This window comes from Cricetulus griseus, assembly GCF_003668045.3.
Source record: "Cricetulus griseus strain 17A/GY chromosome 1 unlocalized genomic scaffold, alternate assembly CriGri-PICRH-1.0 chr1_0, whole genome shotgun sequence".
Classification (NCBI taxonomy): Eukaryota; Metazoa; Chordata; class Mammalia; order Rodentia; family Cricetidae; genus Cricetulus; species Cricetulus griseus.
In genome coordinates this window covers 272,123,139-272,148,278 of record NW_023276806.1, presented here as the reverse complement: position 1 = coordinate 272,148,278, position 25,140 = coordinate 272,123,139, and the positions used below count along the sequence as shown (strand labels likewise).

At 37.9% G+C, this 25,140-nt stretch overlaps 1 protein-coding gene across 1 annotated transcript in view; it reads left to right on the top strand.

Annotated features, from left to right (window-relative positions):
* Positions 1–25,140, top strand: part of Ctnna3 (catenin alpha 3) — a 1,328,241-nt gene that overhangs the window by 1,262,279 nt on the left and 40,822 nt on the right. The window contains exon 16 of the mRNA XM_035451658.1: positions 13,299–13,433. Within this exon, the coding sequence (XP_035307549.1) occupies positions 13,299–13,433 (135 nt within the window). The remainder of the gene's footprint in view (positions 1–13,298; positions 13,434–25,140) is intronic.

The window sequence follows — 25,140 nt, the reverse complement described above, 5'->3', positions numbered from 1 at the left end:
TGTTTCTCTCTTCCTTAATGTTCTTGAGTGGTTCACATTTTCCTCCTAAAATGGTAGGTGTTTGAGGTCAGCACTTTATAGCATTATTAGAACAACAAAGAAAAGGTGTCAATTGTAGAAAGTCCATAACTCTTGGGTAGACTGGTGTTTCTCCACACCTTTTATTCTTTTCCTTGAGTTTCTCACAGCTTTTCAAAGCTATTTTTAAGAAATACCTATAGTATAAAGTTATATGTATAGTGAGAAATTAATATTTCAGGCAAGGGTGTAATATGAGTACATTTGAGCTATTATTATATTTAACTGCATAATAAATATTTCTTTGAAGGGGAAATGCCTCTTTTATTTTGTGTATACTGAATAAGGTTTGTTTGTATATTAAAAGTAAAACTTTACTGAGATGCTGTTTGGTATGAGTGTTGCTGTCCTATCTCTGTCTTTATACACGCTGTTGGAACATGAGGAAACATAGAGGAAGATACTACCAAAGAGAAGCATTTTTAAGTTTCTTGCATGGGCATTGCTCCTCAATATCTTGTTGCTTTAAATATTATAAAATTGTATTTAATCTGTTGTTTAAAGTACATTGAACATTGATCATCTGAAAGTCCAGAAGCAGGGATGGCACTCAGAGAGTTTTAGATTTCAGAAGACTTGAGATTTCTCATTTTAGGAGTAAGAGTGCTCAACAGGTTAAGTCTATGTAATTTTTCTAAAAGAAATCTAAGAATATACCAAATTTTAAGCACTTCTTGTCCAAGAATTTCAGCTCAGAGTTACTGACACAGCACTTAGCACTTTATATCTAAAAATGAATTCCATCATCTTGAAATTCAGAATTACCTAATCTCATAAGTCAATGAATCCCATCCTTGCTTATATATTTCCTTATTTTAGAATTGAATTGCATTTAATTTCATGAGGAACTAAATATTAGTGGAAGAATTAAAGTGTATTAGTTTAGCTGGATTTGCAGGTACTAAGATGCCTTTAAGTACTGAATGCCTTTTAGCTTTATTCTCCTGTTTGTGTTAGAATACATGGCTGTAAGAGGTCAAACACTACATCATTGTGAAGTCTTTCTTGTATCTTTTATTCTTTAATTGAGCCATATCACTGTACAGTAGATCTTTTATATAATTATTCAATGTAGCCATCATTTTAAATATTATTCTAATTACACGGGAGGGAAGAAGATACCATTCTACTTCCATACAGCATTGTTATTTTCCAAGAAACTTAAGTGGCCATTGACCACTGAGAAATTATGGATAACAGACCTCAGAATTTTTCTCTTTGAAAGCTGGATAGTTTTCTGTTCTAAATAAATGTGGCTCTAAATAATTAACACTGGAAATTAAGAATCTGATAAAGATGATTTAGTGACCATGTTGGGTGATTGTAGCCAGAAGCTTTTCTGTGTTCCACCCAGTCCCACAACGACTTATAAAGTAATCACTCAGAGGCTTAATATTAATTATAATTATTTGCCTGCTAGCTTAGGCTTATTAGTAGCTAGCTCTTACATTTAAATTAACTCATTTCTATTAATCTGTGTATCACCATGTGGGCTATGGCTTACTGGTAACGCTGTGTAATCTTACTCTTCCAGTGGCTGCTATCATCTCCCTGACTCCACCTTCTTTCTCCATGTGTCTTTGCTTGAATTTCCCGCCTAGCTATATTCTGCCCTGACACAGGGCAAAGAAGCTATACTCATCAACCAATAAAAGCAACACATATTCGCAGAATACAGGACATCCCAAATCATTTCCCCTCCTCTGCCTAATTAAAAAGGAAGGCTTTAACTTTCAACATTGTAAAATTACATATACCAAAGCTGGTATCAAGCAAGAATTATAGTTATAATATTTAGTCCACTTTTATTTGGCAAAGGTAAAGGAAATACTGTCATTTATTCTATCTTTGTGAGTCTAAAGTTTCATATCTAGTTTATCTTTTATCATAACTAGGTAAAACTATAATTATAACTATCTAGTCTTCAACTCCATCAAAGACCCTAGAGGGATATAATATTACCTAAGTAAACAGGAAGTGCATTGTAAGCAACTTCCAAAACTCTAGAAATAACGAGTTATCTGGCTACTGGGATAATCACCCAAAGTTCTTCTGTAACACTGGGGCATCCATCTTCAGCCTACAGGCCTACAGTATCTGGGAGACTTCTCAATGAAGCAGGACATTTGAACCTGTCCTGTCTGTATTGGCAGTTTGTCAGCCATTGTCTTCTATGTCCTGTAGACATCGATTAAATATAGTTATATTATCCATCTCCTTCAAGATTTTAAAATCCTTAAAATTTGTTTTTCATATAGCATATGATATAAGGCCTCCTACTAATGTCCTCACCTAACCATCACTCCACATTTTTTGAACTTTAAAACTGAGATGTTATGGTACCTTTACTCTACCTTTTAACACAGCAAAACTCTGGTACCAATATTGCATGCAACGCATAATATATTCCAAAGGGCAGGAATTTTTCAGCTACTAAAATTCTTGAATGTTTTGCAAATGAGTGATAGTATAGTAAGCATGCATATCTTTTTAATTCCTCTACACGACTCTATGATTTCCCATGTCAGCAGATACTATAAATTAGATAATACAACCAACACCTTAAAAAGGCAGAAAAAATAAAGAATTTGTATAGGTGCTGATGCAATGTACCCTTAAGTAAGAAGGAATGAATAGGAACACAGTGAAATATGCAAAACATTAATAGGCTCTGGTAATGTGTCTAACTTCTGCCTACCAGTTCCTTGTAACTGTCAAAACAAATACTTCTATGTTGTTGAGTGACTAATCCCACTCAATCATGGTCACAATTAAAATCAATTTATAGTGTTAAATGAATTGACAGTGATAATTCAAGAATGATAGCACCATAAAATTTTATATATATGTTTGAAATCATTAGCAATTCATTTAACTATGATCAGAATAATCTACAAGTGTAATTTATATTGGTATTTATCACATATTGTTGGTGGATTTCCTTATTTGTAATTATTCTATGTTGATGATATGAACTAAAGATTTCATTATACTAAAACTACACTAGAAATTAAATTCTAGATCCTTCATTAAGTCATAATTATATATCCCTTAAGAATGTAATTCCCAGATGTACCTTGTGACAGTTTGTGTGTTTGATGCTGTTTTCTTTCTGAAATTTATTTGAAGTGCAGATGTTAATGCTGAGTTCTGTCCTGTAGATTAATGAGCTCTCATTTCATAAAGCAAATGCCTAATGGCTCCTCAGGAATCAACCAGGATAGACACTGAAGATGTGAGCTGTGTGCACTCATCAAGGGACAGTCCGTTGTTGTCGAAGGAACGCCCTTCCCCCATTTTCCTTTTAGTGTTTCTTTGTTATTTTTGCATCTAAGCAAATGCCATAGACATTCTTTCCTCCATTCCTTCAAAACTGTGACCCTATGAACCAGAGGGCAAGATGTTCTGAGTTAGTTCATGGGGTTATTTTGGTTTTTGCTGGTTTTATTTTTAAAATAAATTTTATTGAAATTAGAAACAATTTTATTTTACATATCAATCCCAGTTCCCTCTCCCTCCCATCCTCCCAAGCCCCATACCAACCTTCCCCCATTCCATCCCCCATCCATTCCCCAGGGAGGATGAGGCCTTCCATTAGGGATCATTTGGGGAGGGCTTAGGCTAAGAAGTCCCTTCATGCACTAAGGATACACCCTGGTTCCATTGCCAGAGGCCCCATAGACTTCCCTGTCTTCCTAGCTAACATCCACGTTCAGGGGGCCTGGTTTGGTCCTATGTTGGTTCCCAGCTATCGTTCTGAGGTCCATGAGTTGCTTCTTGTTCAGGTCAGCTGTTCTTGTGTGTTTCTCCAGCCTGGTCTTGACCCCTTTGCTCATCACTCCACCCTCTCTACAACTGGATTCCAGAGTTCAGCTCAGTGTTTAGCTGTGGGTGTCTGCTTCTGCTTCCATCAGCTACTGGATGAAGGCTTTAGAATTGGATTTAAGGTAGTCATCATTCTCATTGTAGGGGAAGGGCATTTAAGGTAGCCTCTCCACTATTGCTTAGGTTCCTAGTTGGGTTCATCCTTGTGAATCTCTGTACAATTCCCTAGTGCCAGATTTCTCTTTAAACCTATAATGCCTCCCTCTATTGATGTTGTTTCTTTTCTTGCTCTCCTCTATTCATCTCCTGACTCGATCATCCTGATCCCTCATGTTCTCCTCCCCCCTCCTCTTCTGCCTCTTTCTCTTCCCCTCTCCCCCATGCTCTCAAAATTTTCAGGAGCTCTTATCTCTTTCCCCTTCACCATTGGACCATGTATGTCTTTCTTATGGTCCTCCTTGTTTCCTAGCTTCTCTGGAGGTGTGGATTGCAGTCTGGTAATCCTTTGCTTTATGTCTAATATCCATATACGAGTGAGTACATACCATGAAAAGTAAAGATAAGAAAACTTTCTCCTTATAACTCCCTACTTGCTTATAAGGAAAGTAATGGCTGCTGGGGGAGGTAAGGAGAATCTGCTTTCTGAGGGCTATTGGTAGGTTTCCCATGTGCCAGTTAGGTGGCTGCACATGTATGCACACATAGGAAGCACTAATTTGACTTAGTGATTACCAAAACTAATTTTAAAAGAAAACATTTAGGTGGGAATGTTGGGGAGATATGAAGTTGAAGGAAGAAAATGGGTGATGGATATTTCATAGTATACATGTATGAAATTATTAGGAACAAAGAAAATTTTAATGGCGGGGTGTTGGTAGCACACACCTTTAATCCCAGCCCTGGGGAGGCAGAGGCAAGCAGGTCTCTGTGAGTTCAAAGCCAGCATGGTCTACAAAGCAACTTCCAGGACAGGCTCCAAACAATACAGAGAACAGAGAAACCCTGTCTTGAAAAAGCCAAAAAAAATTATAATGATAAAGAATCTAAATAACTAGATTTTGTTTGAATTAGATTTCTTCCATGCTTTCCACATCCTGATTTTATTTGCAAGATAATATACTCTGTAATTTTTTGTGAACCCAAGTAATTCCTCAATTTATAAGTTTCAGGCATCAGGGAAGAGGGTGCTATTATGAATTATAATCAATTATTAAGAAAACACTGCTTTTTGAGAGTTTCTCACAGAAGCCATAAAACTTAAAAGTAGATTAGACCAATGTTTCTGTACAATTATTAATGGAAAAGAGAGTTGGTGTAGATGGACACATCTTTGCACCTAGTTTTATCAGTGTTCATGGTATATGGTCTTGTATCCAACTTAAAAACTAAAACAAACAGACAAAATAACACATGTACTTATGAAATTTTTAAATACAAACAAACAAAAAAACATTTAATTGAGGCTTAGGTCTTGCTTACCTTTTCAGAGGTTTAGTTCATTGTCATCGTGGCAGGGTTAATAGCACAGGCAGACATGTTGCTGGAGATGTCACTGGGAGTTCTGCATCTGAACCTCAGGCAACAGGAAGAGAGAGAGGCACTGGCCTTGCTTTGAGATTTTGATAGCCCAAAGCCCACCCTAAGTGACATACTTCCTCCAACAAAGCCACTCCTACTCCAAGGCCATACCTCTTAGTCCCTCTCAAGTAGCATCACTCACTAATGACCAAGCTTTGGAATAGATGAGCCTTTGGGGGCATTCCTATTCAAACCACCCCACATGCAGTATGACCCTTTGCATGGCCCTTAGTTTTAGTGGTCCCTCCCTCGCTTCTACTTTTCTCATCCCTCATACTACCTATTTGATCCTCCAATTTCAGTCTCCCATGCCTTTCATACCCATTCACCCACAACCCTTTATTCTATTTTCCTTCCTAGGCAGAACATTTCATGCCATTCCCCCCCCCCATTCTTCATGCTATACCTAATCTTTGTGGTTATATGGAGTGTAGGTAGCCTATTGAAGACTTAACAGCTAGTGTCTATATATAAACAAATGCATACCACATTTGTCTTTTGGTGTCTAAGTTACCTCACCAAGGCTAATTATTTTCTAGCTCCACCCATTTCCCTGAAAATTTTGTGATACTCATTTTAAAAGAAAAACTTAATTTTTACCATCAGAGTCTCTATGGACACCACAATAAAACAGAATCAACTAATACGGGTTCATAGGTGCTCACAGAGACTGAACTGACAGCCAGCAAGCCTGCATGGGACTGACCCAAGCTTTCTTCGTTTATGTGACAGTTGTATAGCTTGATCTTCTAGTGAAACTCCTAACATTGGGAACAGGGACTGTTTCTGATTCTTTTACTGGCTTTAGGGACCCTACTTCTCTTCCTGGGTTGCCTTGTCCAGCCCTAATACATGGGGCAGTTTCTAGTCTTACTGAAGCTTGATATGCCATGTTTTGTTGATATCCATGGAAGAAGTGACCTTTCCTAAACAGAAGAGGAGTGGATTGGGGTAGTAACAGAAGGGATGTGTGGAGAGACATAGAGGAGAGCAGGGAAGGGAAACTGAGTTCAGGATGTAAATAAATAAATTTATACTTAAAAAAGAATAAAAGATCATTCTCAAATTTGGATAAATAATTCTTCTAAATATGTGTTTAGGACTATGAAAAAATTCAGATTTGTAGAAATAGGAATATCTGAGGAAATGCTTGCCCAGTTGAGCTGATTTGATCATTATAAACTGTTTGATAGAAATTATAATGCCACAAGTATTAGAAGTAAATAAACAATCTTAGAAAGGCTATTCAATGTCAACAACAGATTTTAACACATTCTAGAACATGAGAATTTTCCCTGTTGTAATGATTTTCTTCTTCAGGCAAAAAAATAACTGATTTCCAAATATATAACCAAGATTTTCATCAAATTTGTAAATAAAAGATGAATCTGGGTCAAGCTGCTGACAACTACAGAAGTTCATTTAGAACTCTAGACCCATCTTATCACCCTTTCCTAATAGAATTATGTAGCCTTCAAGCCTATCCCTGAACAAGTCTTTTGAAAAGGATTGAATATTTTCTTTAAATGTGTTAAATATGAGAGAATGTAGCAATGATTATTGGTTCAAGAATAAAATTAGTCATCAAATGGAGATAGCTTCTGGGTTAGGGATGGAGGCATGTGTCCACTTCCCCTCTCAGCATTGGAACCCCATAGGTTTGGACCTATCCAGTCTCTGTGTCTACTGCCAGTCTCTGTGAGTTCGTATGTATCTCAGTCCTGCTGTGGTTAGAAGTCCTTGCTTCCTAGGTATCTTCAGTGCCCACTGGCTCTTACAATCATTCTACCTCCTGTTCTTCAGAGTTCTCTGAGCCTTTAGGGAAGAGTTTTGATGGAGACAACCCATTTAAGAGCTGAGTGTTCTAAGGATCTCTGACTCTATGCATATTTTCTGGCTGAGGGTCTCAGTTACTTGTTTCCATCTATTGAAAGAGGAAGGTTCTGTGATGATGGCCGAGCAACTCAGTGATCTACAAGAATGTCCTTAGGATTAATCTTATTTCTACAAGCCTTTAGCAGAATAGTAGTGTTTAGGTTTAACCCAAGTCCATGGCCTATTTAGTTCCAGATTCTTAGCTACCCAGGCAGTGTTGTCATGGGCTCAATCTCATGGACTGGTTCTTAATTCCAATCAGATAGTAGTTGTTTACTTACACAACTTTTGTGCCAATATTGCATTTCAGACATGATGCTATTATAGATGGAAGGCTTTGTAGCTCGGTTGGTGTTTACCTTTCTCCTCTAGTAGTATGTAGAGTACCTTCTAGAACCATGAACAGTAGTCAATAGGGGTGAAGGCTCTAGGAAGGCAATAACTCCACTTTTCTGCATTCAATGTGTTATGTGGGTGGTATCTTCAGCAACAGGGCCTTACTGTCAGTTTTCGGAGAGCAATCAATAGCTTTGGCCAATAGCCAGGGTTGTTTGGGATGGGGCTGCTATGGGTCCACTTTGACCAATAACTCTATTAGATGTTATCCATTGCTGGAGGTTTCATTTGTTGGTATGAGATGTTGAGTCAGGGCTTTGTTTCTCCAGTTATTTGGTGACTCTTTTTATTTCTTTCATATATGCATATATTTTAGAAGCTGTTAACTTATTAGCTTTCAGTATAACCCACCCAAATAATCCTTAGTTTTTGCTTGTTACTTCTCTCTCCCCATGCTACCCATTTGAGCCTCCCATTTCAGTCTCCCATGCCCCTCACACCCATCCACTGATAACTGCTTATTCCATTCTCCAACCCCCCTTATATGGATTGTAGACAGCTTATTGAAGACTTAACAGCTAGCATCTACATATATAAGCAAATAGTACCACATTTGCCTTTTGGTTTCTAAGTTACCTCACTAAAGATAATTTTTTTCTAGCTCCATCCATTTACCTACAAATTTTGTGATACTCGCTTAAAAAGAAAAAGCTTAGTTTGTACCATCAAAATCTCAATGGTTGTACAAACAAGACTTAAAGGCAGGCCACATACCCAAGAGTAGATGGCCAGCACAAAAGAACTCAATGGTATTTTTGGAGGATTATTTTTTCTCACAATGGACATTTTTCCCTTTTCTTCTTTTTAAAAATTTATTTATTTATTTATTTATTTATTTATTTATTTATTTTACATCCCAGTTGCAATTTCCCCTTTCTCTTTTGCTCCCAGACTCCACCTTCTCCGCTCTGTTCCCACCCCTTAATCTACTCATCCATTTCTGTTCCGGAAAGGGCAGGGCTCCCATGGATATCAGCTACATTACTATAACATATATATAATATATCTATCTAGGTAGTCCCATGCAGGCTCTCTGGTTGTCAGTTCAGTCTCTGTGAGCCACTATGAGCCCGGGCTAGTTAATTCTGTGAGTTTCCTTGTAGTGCCCTTGACCCTTCCCTCACCTACAATCCTTTATGCCCCTCTTCAGCAGGATTTACTGAGCTCTGCCTAATGCTTAGGTGTGGGTCTGCATATGTTTCCATCTGTTGATGGATGAAGTCTCTCTGATGACTATTGGGCTAGGCACAAATCTATGTGTAAAACAGGATATCATTAGGCATCATTACATTGCCTTTTTTGTCCTTCTGTTATGTTGGTTCTATCGTAGGTCTCTGGGTCATCCACCCTGTAGGTCCTGTTGCTCTAGCGTGTGTCAGAGGTGAGCTTACTCTCATGGCATGGGTTTTAGGCTAGACCAGTCATTGTTAGGCCACTTCCTCAATCTCTAGGCCACCCTTACCCTAGCACATCCCATAGGCAGGACAAACTGTAGGTTGAAGGTTATGTGGCTAGCTTGTTTTCCCACTCCTTCCACTTGATGCCTTGGCTGGTCACAGGAGTTGGTCAGTTCAGGCTATGTATCTACTATTGCTAGGCATCTTAGCTGGGGTCATACTTGTAGATTCCTGGGAGATTCACTGGCACCAAGTTTTTACCTGATTCCCCAAATTCCCTCCTTTGGAGTAGTACTGTCACCCTCTGTGCTCCCCAAACCTAATTGCTCATGTTCCCAAACGCCCTACCCACAGTCCACACAGGAGATCTCTTCTATTTCCCATTCTCACAGAGAGGAAATTTTTTTATCCTTACAAAATTTTTCTTATGTATTAAGGTTTCCAATTTTGTTTTTATAGGTTGTCTGTGTTTGCAAATGTGTGTGTATGTTTGTGTGAGTCTCAATATGTGCTTCTTACTGCTTTTTCTTTGGCTCTTTTTGTTGTTGCAGTTTCTTTTGTTCTAATCTGGTTTGTTTTTTATGTCATTTTCTTTCATTATTTTTAGATGCCTTTTTGTATCCTGGCGAGAAGGAAAGAAAGGATGTAGATTCGGGGGGGGTGTGGATGTAGAAAGGTTCTGGGATGACATTTTTAGAATCCTGTTGTGTCCTAATGAGACAGAGGAAGAAAGGTTTCTGATTTAGGTTGGTAGTAATGTGGGGAGGGCCTGGGAGGAGTTGGAGGAGGAGAACCCATAATTAAAGTATGTTGTATAAAAACCTATTCTAGAAAAAAAAAGAATCAAATTAGTAGTTACAAGGTAAGTTTCATCAGGAGTTTTATAACCCTGAATGAACAAATCCACACTAATTAAATATGTAATTTAAAATAAAAAGCCAACTTAAGAAGCCCATTTATATATCAAGTGGCAGTTTAGTACCTACTGTGTACAAGGATGCCCGCAAGAAGAGTGAAATTGATTCTGGCCACAGAGGTAAGGATGAAGGCTCCATCTTGTTTTAATTCCATCTCTGCTACTGATTAACTGCCAAGGAAACCACTTCTCTGTGCCTCTGTTTCTGCATTTGTTGGCTGGGGGAGATAGTAGATTCATGGATTTTACAAGGATTTAAACATTCCCTGTATAACAGAAAGGTTATGCAGAGAATGTGTCTACATGATAGATGAAACACTACCTATGCCAGGACTGCCATTGGATCTGACCATAAGAGTAAAGAATAAAGGGAAAATTCTTCAATAAGCAAAATCAACATTGTTTTTGAAGGCATGCTGTGTAGAAGAGATGATTGTTCATCCAAATGGATGAACCAGAGAAAACAAACCTCTCAGATTTACTATTTTTGAAATTTACTTTGGAGATCTGCACAATGGCATTATCTATATCTGCCTGGAATGTTGCTGTGGATACTAAGCACTAAGCATCCTGCTTTTGAAAGACCAGGTGAGGTACCTCACCTGGAGGAAGTCCCCGGTGCACATGCACTTCCTGCCAGGATGAAGCGGTTGGGGATGCACCTTTCTTCATCGGATGGAAGATACCTATGTCTTAGAGTTTGATTACTGAATGTGATAACATGCCTTAATTGTTTAGAGTAGCTTCCTGCAGGCAGAAAAAATATATGGAAACTAGCTACTGTCTTTTCCTATTTTTCTATTTTCTTCTCTTTCTCTTCTGCCTTTTGCTCTTTCTTGTTTCCTTTTATTGGGCTACAATGTAATCTTCATTAAGAGGTTTGTAGAACACTATTAATTTTTTTTATTGCAAAAGAGCACTCACGCACACACGCCAAAACACATTTACCTCAACTCCTTTCGTCATCATGTCTAATGTCTTTCTGGCTGGTGATAATACATCCACCAAGCATTGTATGTGTATATTTCTGTCTAATGTGTGGAAATGTTTCTGCAGAGAAATATATTTGATTCCTTTATTATTATTAACTTTGAGTGCAAGTTGACATGTCCTCATCTTGTACCTCTGACTCAGAGATATGTAGACAAAAGTATTTAACAATATTAAATATAATAAAATTCTCAAGAATTTCCAAACCATGCCTCATTCTAGTTATAAATTAATTTTTGCTCTATACATATGAGTTCTGTATCCACCAACTCAGTCACCTCCAATTGAGTTTGGTATAAGTGGACCTTTCATGATGTATGTGAACTGTTCATATACTGTCTTTCTTGCATGCCATTATTTCCCAAGCAATACAATGTTCCAACTGTTTACATACTATTTAAATTTTATTATTTATATGCAATATATATATATATTGATAATTTGCCAGAAGAATGTGTTAAAATTATGCACAAATACTTTACCATTTTATTCAAGATAAACTGAACAATTTGGATTTTGGTATCTGTACATGTCCTGGGACCTCATCTTAGTAGATAGTGTAAAATAATAGATGAATGCAAATAACCCTGAGAGATTTTTCTGGTCTTTCATCTTACGTTTTTTCATTTATATATTTATGGGGGGTGGATAGGACTCACATGCCACAATGTACATGAAGCGATCAGGGAATAAATCACAGGAGTCTGCTCTCTTCTATCTTCTGAGTTATAGGAATTGAACTCTAGTCATTGGATTTGGTGGCAAGCATCCTTATTACTGAGCCATCTCACTGGTGGCCATTTGTCCTACATTTTAATTTGTAAACTTATATAATTCAATTTAATGATTTTAAATATCTTTGCAACATTGTGGAAATAATGTACATTTATTTCAACCCAAATCTAATATATGAAGAAAGTGGAGATAACTGACTATATCAAGACTTTCTTTTCAGTATGCTTAAAATCTGCACATTTGATTCAATTTAGTTGAAATGATGCATGCAATTTTAATTCAGTGTTTTTAATCTTCCACCACTGAACATTATTCTCTCATATTACTTTAAAATATTCTAAATATCATATTGTGTGTTATTTTATTTATGTATATGTGTTTGTTGGTGTAGGTGAATGCCATACGTAATCTCTGGGTACCTTTGGAAATAGGAAGAGGGTGTCACTTCCCATCAAACTGGAGGTACAGGTGGTTGTGAACTACCTGGCTTAGGTTCTAGGACTTGAACTTGCTTGGATTCTCTGCAAGAGCAGTAAGCACTCTTAACCACCGAGCCTTCTCTCCAGCCCCTGAAAATGTATTGAAATGAAACAATGTCACAGTATTTAGATAGACATCCATATTTTCTCTTCCTACTAATTTGTGGGTTTTTTTCTAATTTTTGATCTTTTAAGTGCAGTAGCAATGTATTTCTTTGGTTACAAGTTTCTGTTTACATGTCTGTGTTCTTATGAAAAGTTACTAGAAATAGAACTAAGGTAAGGAACCTACTTTTAAGCCTCTAACTTCATGAGGGAGACAGCAGGAAGACTCACCTTGATCCTAAGACATTTTCCATGTTATAGTGAAGTTTAGAATTAATTTCATAGGGTTTCCCCACAGAAAGTTAGCCACCAAGGGAGACTGTTTTTAAAAAGATGTCTGCTGCATCCTTAAAGCATGTGACTTGTCTGCTTCTTAGCTGCATTGCTTCTGCAGATGTTTTCTCAAATAGAAATCATTTCCTTTTTCTACACAAGCTAAAAGCACCAAAGCCAAAAGACAATACAGCATAATGTACTTCATGGTGGATTCGGTATCCTCCACAAACATCACAGGGAAATCTATGCATTTCATGGAATAGTCTTGTAGTGGTTCTTGTAGCTATCTATCCTTGTAGTGATGAGATAATTACCTATTAATGTTTCTTCAAGTTTCCTAAAGACATAATCTGTAGGCTGCTTTACTTATCATAAGTTGAAGACAGCTCTTTATGAATTTCCTCATGTCTGTAAATTCCTGTAACAAGTACTTTGCTTAAAGGCAGTGACTACATCTGAAGAACAAATAAGCTGTTTCAGTCGGAGCTTTCCAATGCAGTGTATGAGACTATAGCTGGGCTGGCATAAGAAATGGGGCTTGTGGAAAATCACTGCCCTGTACGGTATCCATGGTGTGTGTCTGCCCCCACTCTGATGTGCCTCTTCTTCATTTTGCTATTTCTATTTTTATCTCTGATATCCTTGCAGTGTCCAGATCCACCGTGCAAACAGGACTTGCTGGCTTATCTGGAACAGATTAAATTCTACTCCCACCAGCTGAAAATCTGCAGCCAAGTTAAAGCTGAGATCCAGAATCTGGGGGGCGAGCTCATCATGTCAGCTGTGAGTAATACCTGTCACCCCCACCATTACACACAGAAGACACTAGAAACAGAGCAGCCATGGTACCACTCACCACCATCTCTAAGATGAATGTAGCATAGGACAAACTTGCTGATAGTTAGTATAAATTGCATGTAACATAAACGTAGTTAGGAAAAACAAAAAAGGAGAAGGATGCCATCAGGGGAAGAGAGAGGAAACTAATCATATTATTTATTTTTTCCTGACCTAAGTTTTAGCCCAGTCATTACAATCACTTTCCAGGTTTCTTTTAAAAATGTTAAAACAGTATTAATTTTTACTTCAGAGATTTGGATATTACCTGGATACGAAATCTGTAATCATATAGAAGAGCTTTTAGATCTTATAAAGTGTACAGAGGGAACTCTGAGTTCTGTAAAGTGTTAAAATAAATTAATGTCAAATTACACATTAATACAATTATTTTATTACTGTTAATTAATTTTAGCTCTCTACATATTTATTATTATAACACATAAATCCTGATCCTGAGATTTTAAAAAATTCCCATAAGTAATTTTTTGAAACAGAGTGTTATAAATATTTTGCATTAGCGGAACTTACATAAATTCTTTGGTGGCCTTGAGTTTCAAGATGCTCCTAAATTACCATGGTAGAAATAATGTCTGCTGGTTTTTGCTCATCATTTAATAACATTACATCATTTCTCCAGAGCAGGCACAGCAATAAAATAATATTTGATGTCTATATTGGATTCAGTTATCAGTGACTTTGAGAAGGACATGGATGAAGATTATAAATATAAGTTAAAGTAAAGCAAGATGAACATTTTAGGAAACCATATTGCTAGAACCCTATTTAAAAGCTGTACCAGTATACTTATGGATTAGCAGCATCTCATCCTTCTGCATCCCAGCATGGCGTTTTCTCTTAATGAATTGATGTTCTTGAAGTAAATGTAGTTACAAAAAGGGAAAGGTTATCATCGGGGCATAAAGGGGAAACTAATCATTACTGATGATCTATCTCTGGCATAAGTTTTAGTCCAATCATTACATCGCATTCCAGGGGGACACTTATTTGATTGTTTTGTTTTCTCTAATATCTGAAGCAATGCAATAGAGAAAGGGTAAACAGCTTCTCTGGGGTCATACAAGCAAATATCAAAGTTGGGATTTTCTATCAGAGATCTCTGTGCCTTCTCTTTTGGTGCTCAGCATTGAATCCATTAAGAAACTGGAGGCTTGCAAGGCAAGAGTGAATGATTCAGAAAACAAAATTGGTAGGATTTCTCGCTTGCTTTTTATTTCTGTAAAGGTCAGAGGAGAAAATAAAGATTTATTTCCTTGATATACAAATTTACAAAAACACACAGATGGATGTCAGTGTTCATATCCTTTCACTTTTCAAAGAAAATATATCTTATTAAATCGCTAGCCATATAAGCCCTATGGGCATGTCTACATAGAAATATACACATATTCATGGATACACAAATACAGTATAGAGAAAATTGTGCAGGTACTGGTGATTTTTTCCCTGCACAGGATGTAATTATATACTGACTGAAGAGCTGTACATTGTAAATATCACAAGAAATGTATTTCCTTCATATATCCCACTGAACATTACAGCTTAGTCTACATTAAACACTAACAGAAGATATGTGTTAATTTACAGACAACATAGACAAATTTTTATCATGGTGTCTTTTATACTGTGTTGAGTACCTTACATAAGATATTGAATAACTCTACCAAGATGAGGAAAGACTGTGTGTACATATTAGCTGTTGCTCATCCATGAGGACAAGGTTTGTAGCAATACTGCCAGTAGAATACTGAACATTGCTATCTCCGGAAAAGATCTGGATTCAATACTTATTGTTTTGTTTCCACTGACTGTGTCTCTTGCCCATTATTTAAATTGAAAACCTATAGGCCAAATCACAGTAAATTGGCGACCACCTCTGCACAAGCATATTGCATATGTGCATTAAGCGATCTTAGTTATATTTCTAAACTACTGAGCATCCAGTCTTGTTTTTCTTCATTCAATATTTCACACAGTCATCGTCTTAAAATTCACACAAATTTTATTCCCAAATGCATACAATGGCTTTTGTCTTACTCAGAGTAAAGCTATTGGAAATAATTGATGCATGTCCACAGGCCCAGGCTTGGCAGGACTATTAAAATACATGGTTTCCATACTCATAAACCAGTGCCTTGTTTAGCATCATCAAAGAAGCTTCCTCATGCAGCCAATGGGAACAGATACAGAGAGCCACAGCCAGATAATACACAGAGAGCAAGAGACCTTGGAACACTCAACCCTAAACAGAAAGTTTCCATCAAATCTCTGACCTCAGAGCTGAGGGAACTCTGCAGAAGAGGAAGTGGAAAGAATGTCAGAGCCAGAGAGGGCAGAGGACAACCAGAAAACAAGGCTATCTAAATAAAGAAGAGCAATGCATAAGGGCTGCACAGGTCTGCACCAGGTCCTCTGCATTCGTTATGTCTTCCAATTTAGTGTTTTTATGATGAGAATTCCCATTTTGTAAATGAGTGAGTCTCTGATTCTTGAACCTTCTCTTGGACTCCTTTGCTTCTCTTTGTCTGTCGTGTCCAACTTTGATGTGATAGCTTTTGTTTCATTTTATTATATTTTACTTGGTTATATTAAAAATGAGTAATTGAGATCGTAGCCACTAGGGTAAAGGTTAACAGCAGAACTGTCATTTATGTTTGTTAGAAGAGGGAAAATCAGTTTTCTCTAATGGAGTGACACTGTGTATATATATCAGCCACTTCAGGCCAGACCTCAGCTTCGGGAGTAGTTGAAGAGTACATAAAGGACTCCACAGTTTTATGTGTGCTTTTATTTGGTTATAGCTTGGTGGGGTTTTTTTCTTCTTTGGCTGGTGTTTTATTTTTTGTTGTTTTGGTTTGTTTGTTTGTTTGGGGGGATTTGTTATTGCATTCAGCTTTTGTTTCTTCTTTGAGAAATAACTTAAAGTTGGGTTGGTAGGGATGGAGAGAGGATCTGGAAGGACTTGTGGGAAGGGAAGAATATGATCAATATACATATAAATTTTAGATTATTTTGATTAAGACTGTTAAAAAATTGACTGCTAAGTGTCATCTTAGATATATAATGGATTTTTACCTTCACCACTCTTTGGTGTGGTGATTCAAGTTCACAAACCATACATATTGTATAGAGGGAATAGGCAGGAGCCATTTCAAAGCCAGCATTTACTATTTCAAAGTGGAGTCATTAGGTATCCATGTAGTATTGTAAATCAAAGCTATTTGTCATTGTTTTGCCCATAATTTTCCATTAGAAAAATAAACCCACCAGAGGAAAGCATTGCCCCCTTTTGCATTTCTTTATATATGCTTGCAGGTGGATTCTGGAAAGCTTTTAACATACATTTCATTTTTTTTTGTGTGTGTGTGTGTATGCCAAACTATACTTGCTTGAATATTTCAGTGACCCTCTATTCACCTTCTGTCTTTCTTCCTCCTTTTTCTTTGTTTCTTTCTATCTGCCTTTTGTTTCCTTCTTTAAATTGAACACCAACCTGTTAGGGGGTTATCTTAAAAATTGACAGGCATACTTTTAAAGCCTGGAAACTTAATTTTAAATATCACATAGATTTTGTATTTAGAACTAGAGAGTTCACTACTAGGCGTACTCATTACAAAATCAGGTTTGTGGAACGGGACCCTTAGCAAATACATTTGATAAACAAGTAACTCTGAGTGGCTGTGACTCTGATGTGAACAGGTGAAATACATCCTTCGAGTGCTGAAGGTTAGGTCAGAGAAGTTGAATAAGTAAAGTGAAATGATTTGAAATAGATTCTATAATACAACATCAAATTAAAACTTATCACCTCTCATTTGTAAATCTATACAATACACATTAATCCTGAAGTTGCATGTTTTAACTTCAGGAAACCAAAGCAGAGTTCATTAAAATGAAAAAACACACTGAGTGCCTCTCACTGTCAAACACACCAATATAGCTGGAGCACCAGGAAGTGACTATCTAGTGGGTCTTTTATAATACTCAAGTCCATATAAAAGTAACATAAATAAAATACACGTGGATGTGTGACATGAGTGTAGAGCAATGCAATAAACTGTGTACTCATTCTATGCACGGATGTGCATGGTTGAACAGGCAAGAGAATAATTAATTTCCCTAGTATGCAGAGTGGGGAAAGGAAAGCTACGGGAGTTACCTGATCTAAATTTGGGCAAGCAGATTGGTCTTGAAGAGGACTGAGAGAGATAAGACAATAAGACAAGAACATACAGCAGAGTCGCTAAAGAACGCTTAGGGACAGGCAGGGTGGATTGGCTGAACACAGTGTTGCTTACACTACTGGCATGTATATTTAGGAGTGGGGGTCAACAGGACTTCACTTTAGAGATAACTGGCTTGAATTTGAGAGGGACATAAAGAGATCTGCGCATTTGCAAATTAACTATTTGATGCTACTGCTGTCACAGAAATCAGGGCCTCGGGGAAAGAGACTGGTTGGAAGCACTTGTGTAATAGCAGTTCAGGAAGGAAGCAGTGAGCAAGCCTGTACACATGAAATCTCAGTGAGTACTGGAAGTGCCAAGCTGATACCCTATCGTATGCTAAGGGTGAAGAACAGGGAAGACTTACTTTAATGTTTTGAAAGTTGTCGACTTCACTAACAATGACATCACTCCCTCAATGATAAACATGTTGGGAAGATCGGCTCTAAAAGAGTGGGTAGATGTGTTCAGTTTTATTCACTGAAATTAGGGGACTATGGGACATCTGAGGGGAGAAAGGTCCAGGAGAAGCTGGAGCTACAACTGTGGCTCTTAGGCAAGAAGGTTCAAGCAGCAACTGGAGCCACTCACTCAGTGAATGCTACAGAAAGGGTTCAAGAAACTTCCCGAGATGGGGATTTTCCATAGTGTATTTCCAGGAGACCTTTCATAGTGCACGAGTTTACTTTGACACTTTAAACAAATTGGGGGGAAGTGTCTCCCCAAGGATTTGAGAGTCCTCAGGGAGTCAGGCTATTTTGCTCCATGAGCTTTGTGTCTCTGACTCTGGTTTCATTAGTGTCTGAACCAAAGAAATGTCTTTAAGAAGAATGAAGGGAAACTGAAGCACATGTCCATGCCTTCAGGTTCCCCTGGACACTGACAAGCAGAGCTTTGCCAATGACAAAGCATGATGAAAAAGTAGTTCATTTTGTCTGTCTGGGTTTTAGCCCAGATGAAAATCCTTTCCTCAGTGTAGCCAGTTGTGTTACTGTGAAGGAAAGGTGACTGTTGGTGGCAACTAACAGTTACTAGCATGTTCCTCTGTGACTATCAGAAACTCAGCAGGAATTGTTCATGTTTTAGATGTCTATTTTTAAAGACATGGCCTCCTATAGAAATTCTTGAATTTCTTTTTTATGATGAATTTTTTTATTTAAATTAAAAACAAGCTGGTTTTAATCTCAATCCCAGTTCCCTCTCCTCCCCTGCTCCCCACCAACCCCCTATCCTATCCCCTTTCTGCTCCCCAAGCAGGGTGAGGCCTTCCATGGAAGATCTTCAAAGTCTGTCATATCATTTGGAGCAGGGCATAAGCCTTCCCCAGTGTATCTAGGCTGAGAGAGTATCCCTCTATGAGGATTGGGCTCCCAAAGTCCATTCATATAATAGGGATAAATACTGATCCACTACCAGAGGCCCCATAGATTGCCCAGACCTCCTAACTGACACCCACATTGGAGGCTCTGGAACAGTCCTACTCTGGTTTCCCAGCTATCAGCCTGAGGTCCATGAGCAATACCTTGTTCAGGTCAGCTGTTTCTGTGGGTTTCTCCAGCCTGGTCTTGACCCCTTTGCTCATCACTCCACCCTCTCTGCAACTGGATTCCAGGAGTTAGGCTCAGTGCTTAGCTGTGAGTGTCTGCTTCTGCTTCCAGATGAAGGCTCTAGGATGGCATATAAGGTAGTCATCAGTCTCATTATCAGGGAAGGGCATTTAAGGTAGCCTTTCAACTATTGCTTAGATTGTTACTTGGGGTCATCCTTGTAGATCTGTGGACAATTCCCTAGTGTCAGAATTCTCTTTAAACCTATTATGGCTTCCTCTATTACAGTATCTCTTTCTTTGCTCTCCTCTATTCTTCCCCTGATGAGATTTTCCTGCTCCCTTATGTCCTCCTCTCCCCTCCTCTTCTTCCCTTCTCTTTCTCCTAACTTCCTCTCCCCTCCCCCATGTTGCAAATTAGCTCAGGAGATTTTGTCCCTTTCACCTTCTCTGGAACCATGTATGTCTCTCTTAGGATGCTCCTTGTTTCCTAGCTTCTCTGGGGGTGTGGAATGTAGGCTGGTAATCCTTTGCTCTATGTCTAAAATCCATATATGAGTGAGTACATACCAAGTTTGTCTTTTTGTGACTGGGTTACCTCACTCAGGATGGTTTCTTCTAGTCCCATCCATTTGCCTGTGAAAGAAATTCTTGAATTTCTTAAATGAATCACTTTGCAGGAGTCAATGACTATAAACGATGTAGACAATTCATGTCCCCTGAGCCTGAAAAGTAACATGTTAGATTCATTCTCAGAAAGTACCTGACTTTATTCGTCAAACTGTATCAGAAATAAGATGATGGTGAGATGAGTACCAACACAGGGTTGGAGAAATGATGGGGACACCTAATCGGTATCCAGTTATTCAGCAGGGAGGAAAGGGAGACTATGGGTACAGCATCTCTGAACAGATAGAATTATACATGTGCTGAAAGCCTATTTATCCTGTGGTACTTACATAGGTTTAAATGGAATTAACTGGAGGATTCTCAGGTAAAGAATAAAAGAGAGGCATGAGGAAATAAGTGAAACAATGAAAAAATTGACACAATGAAAGAAAAAATGTTTTTGAGTGAGAGGGATAACATTAGGAGAACAGTTAGAGATTAAGGTTGGAAAAACAGAAAACTTTTCTTCTGAGCTGGGACTGAGGTGAAATAAGATATAATCACACATAAAGATTGATGAGTGGATAGTTGACAAAGTCCTTACTCTGGATCTCATCTTTTGATAAAATCAGAGACATCTTCTCTTAGCACTGAAGTTCGAGTGCTCAGTTCAAACATCACTGTAGCAATGGAAACAAGATGCCCACATCTTCAATCACTTCTGCACATTGCTTAGAATAGAAAGTAGCCCACGGTAGTCACAATGATTTGAGATAGAGGACAGAGATGCTGTTTGCACACTTTATCCATCTAGATCCAAGCTCCAGGACATTACCTGATGGTGGAATCTGCCTCAGCTTATTTGTCCTCCGTTCTTAAGAATGTGAAGTCACAATGAATTCCAAGTGCTTTCTCTAAAATTTCAAGAGGGTCCTCTAAAATACCAGTACAAAAGAGTAGCTGGGTACAAAGTGCCTAGTAACTAAACAGGATTTCGTGGCTCAGAATCCATAGGTACCCTGACTTATGAGTGCCTTAAATAAAGAAAACTACAGAGTGTAACTCCCATGTGGTTATACTTAAGATAGCAGAAGTCAGTCCCCAGAAACACTCTGTCAAGTGTTCCTCTAGTCTCTGGAGCACAGTAGCCAGCTGGATAACTGTTATACCTCATGAAAGGAATTGTGCCAAAAACAAATAAACATTGTTATAATCTAATGTGTGTGTGCATATAAATTCAGTAGAAAAACAATCAAATAATGAATAGCTTTAAATTCTTAAAATTATCCTTTTCCTAGGTGCCATATTTTTAGGTCAGCAAATTTTTATAATACTTAAAATTGATTAATTATGTAATTACTGTGTTTTGTGGGTTTCCCTTAATGTGCTTAATTGTCCTCTCTTACCCCGAGGCAGGCATGCCAAAGCCACACTTTTAAAAATTGGAAAAATATATGAAAGTAACCCATTGGGAGGGAGAAGATCTGCAAGGTTTCAAGAATTTCCAGGCAACTGCAATGGAGCTCTAGCTTCCATCAGGGAGCAGTATATATCAATTAAGGAATGATAGGGGTCAGCAGTAATATAACTATTGACCAAAGGAGCCACCAGGGCCCACAGAACTTAGGCAATCAAGTACATACAAATAACTTAGTAGGCTAATGTGCTTGCCATGTTATGGCATTAGGGAATTAGCTAATGAGCTTTCTGGATATAGTGTATCCATTTGTCTTGGCATGAAAAAAAATGAGAAAACAGAAAAAAAGAAAACCTTTTGAAAATTAGCAGAAAAGAGACTTGGCATCAAAGTATAAAATGGAAGAAGTGAAGGAAACCAGGTTAGGGAGAGAAGGGGAGATGAAGAAGAAAAGAAGGCAGATGACAAAGAAAATGGACACATGTGAGCATTTTTTATCAGAAAATTTAGCTCTAGAAAGTGATTTTTTTGCTCATTGGTTGTTTTACAACTGATGTCATGCTAACCAGGAATCAAAGCAAGCACTGAGAGTTTAGTGGTTTCATGAATTATTTTTAATGTATGTGGGGGGGGGAGAGTATGCTTTTGTTTTTGTCTTGGTATTCAATAAAGCAGATTAAGAAATTAACTTGGTCTGTAGGCAAACAGTGATAATCATGGTCGAGATTGTTTCCAGGAGGCCTTATTCTGCTTCAGAGCTACTGTAGTAATAGTTTATGTTGTAACTCTTAACTTTACAAATATGGAATCAAGCGGGGTGTTTTAATAACTTGTTCTGGGACACCGGGTAGGTCTCAGCAGACTCAGAAGCAGCATCTTGGCCATTGCTTTTTTCACTTCATATTTATTAGAAATCTCCCCCTCTAATTTCCCAGGAAGGTTTGTGATAAGGTGACTGGAGGATATAACAGAATACCTGGCTACATGGCACATGCCTTTGCCAAGGTTTGGTTTAATTGAAAATTGGAGAAACACTGGGTAAACATAATATTAATGACATGAAGGATTTGTTGAATCAGTACTTATAAGACTAACTGGCCAGAACCCAAGCTCAAATTATGGAGTTAATAGAATACAATTCAAGACTAGACCAGGATATAATCGATACATTAATGTCTTCCTTCCTGATTTTTCCATGTATTCATTTTGGTTCCTTCCTCCTGCATTTCTAGTCTTGTTCCTGTTGTCCTTCTCAGCTTGTATGAAACACTCTTCTCAGCAAAAATTACTACATGACATTGGGTCATAAAGGGCAGGAATCTTTGTGTCAATTTGTTTTAAAAGGGTACTTCTATGATGCTGCTTTATCTTCACTGGCAAGAATAAGATGGGTAGCTTTAGGTAATTTCCTTGATGATGGTTAATCTACAAAAGGTGATTATCAAACCAGCATGATATCTTCCTTTTGACATTAGGACTGGTTTGATTTGGCTACCCTGAGATGGTTACAGTTTCTCTTAGAAAGATCCGTGTTCTATCTTTCCTGAAATTAAGATATGTTTGATCACAGGAAGAGGTAAGATCAGATATCTGGATGAGATACAAAATCAATGCCTAGAAAGAGGAATGGAATAGACAGAGTGTGAATTGGGTGTAAAATGTTTACCACTGATAATGGTGGTCAGACTGTTATTTGTAATAGTCTTACATGATTCAAAACACAGACACTGAATTATTATATTGTATCCTGTTAATATTTATAGCAGAATTTTTGACTGTAAAACTGTTCTTGAAAATGGAATTGGCTTGGTACCAACCCATAGTAGGGAGGAGAAGAAATTAATTATGTCTCCTATATGCTAAACAACCTGAAACTTGGAACTTCAAAGCACTGGTGGAAGAAAAGTCCATGAGGTAAGCAAGATGTATTTGACAACCATAGGAAGGAGCCAACACCCCATTAGGCAAAATACACTTCAAAGTGATCAGCCCTCTATACAGACACTGGGATGCTTATGAGTTTAGTTGGAAATAATCTATAAAAGCACAGATGCAAAGGGGAGAAGAGAAAAGCAGCAATTTGCTCAGGATGGTGGAAGAACAGAGTGTTGATTTCAACATTCATTATAGCACAGATAAAGGCAGAAGTGAGGGTAGTGAGAGCAAAGACAAAGGGCAGCGAGCATTACATTCAAAGTTGTCATTTCATATCTGACCTCAGGCTGTATTCCTGCTTGGAGGTGGGTAATAGGCAGTCATTCTGCTCAAGGGATAAATGCTCCCTCCCTCCCTTTTCCTTCCTTAATTCTTCTCCTGTTCTACCTTCCTGCTCCCTGCCTTCTTCCTCCCTTCCTCTCTTTCTTTGAGTTTTCTATAAAAACCAGTGCAATCTCTTTCATTCTTCATGACTTACTAAATTGTAATTTCATTTATTAGTGTGGAATATATGGCAGGTGCATGTTGCGGGGGTGTTGTGGAGAGAGGGAGAAAAAGGAAGAAAGAGGTGGTGTAGATTTGCTCCTGGAGGCAAGAGGACAACATTGCAGAGTCTTTCCTCCTCTTACCTTTAGGTAGTTTCCAGGGATTGGATTCAGGTCACCAGGCTTTCACAGTAAATGCCATAGTTAGTGAGCCCTTTTTCTGGCCTTTTCTTCATGATTTACAGTCTAGATGACATTAATAGCAAATGAATACCTCTTAGTAAGCAACATCAAACATTGGCTTCTTGTGCTTTCCAGATTGCTCAGCTTTCACATTATTAACGTATGAGAGTAAGATGATTACTTGATTGCTGGGCTGTCTCATACATTGTAAAATGTTTACCAACAGCCTTTAGCACTTTCCTCTATGAAAATGGTGGTGCATCTCTTTAGCTTACTTTCCTCCACCTCCCAGCTGCTGAGTGTTAGATGACATCATCTTGTAGTTAACTCCATGCTCTGGAAGGTCCTCTGAGTGCTTGTGCACATCCACCCCTGCACGACCTACCTATGTAGCTAGACCATGACCGAGGAGGTGGATACAAATCATTAAACAACCCAATTCAAGACACTGCCGTGCAATCCTACAAACCGTAGAAGATTAGGCAACCGCTCACCTCTGGCTCAGATGAACTCAACAGAACTTTGTAGCATTGTGGTATCCTTTATCATTACTCCTTCATTGATGGGGAGGAGGTGGCAGCAGAGCCTGTTCCACTTGGTGACTACTTTTCACTTATTGACACATTCATACATGTGCCTTTATCCTATTCACTGCACTACAAGGAAACCCAGGGCATTTAGTTGATTAGCAAACAAAAGCTAATGAATGAATATAAGCTGCCAAATATTACATAGTTAATGACAAAAAGAAACCGTGGGTTCAGGCTCCCTTTGCAGCCCTCTGTGTCATTCCACACTAGCACATATTTATTCTCATTTTCCTACCATGACACACAAAACAAGCTTCCCATTATCCAAGAGTTCAGCAAGGAAAAGAGATGGGCAGAAAAATTACAGTCTGTAATGTGTTTCAATACAAATACAGTTTCATTTCACTTGATTCTGAGAGCTGCAGGAATAAGAACCAAAACAATCTATAAAATTAGACATAAAAAGTAATAACAAGCCATGACAGACTTTGAACGGATGTAGACATTTAGGATACATTTGTTCTAGATAAATATATTAAAGTTAAAATGAGTGAGCAATTCTTGTAAATACTTGTTACTACTAATAGCATAAGTGGTTATTGAGAGAGATGATATTTAATCGACTTTAAATTTGAAGATAATGTTAGCACTAGTTAAATCACTATTAGAGTATTAACAGGATGTATGAAAAACAATGTCAT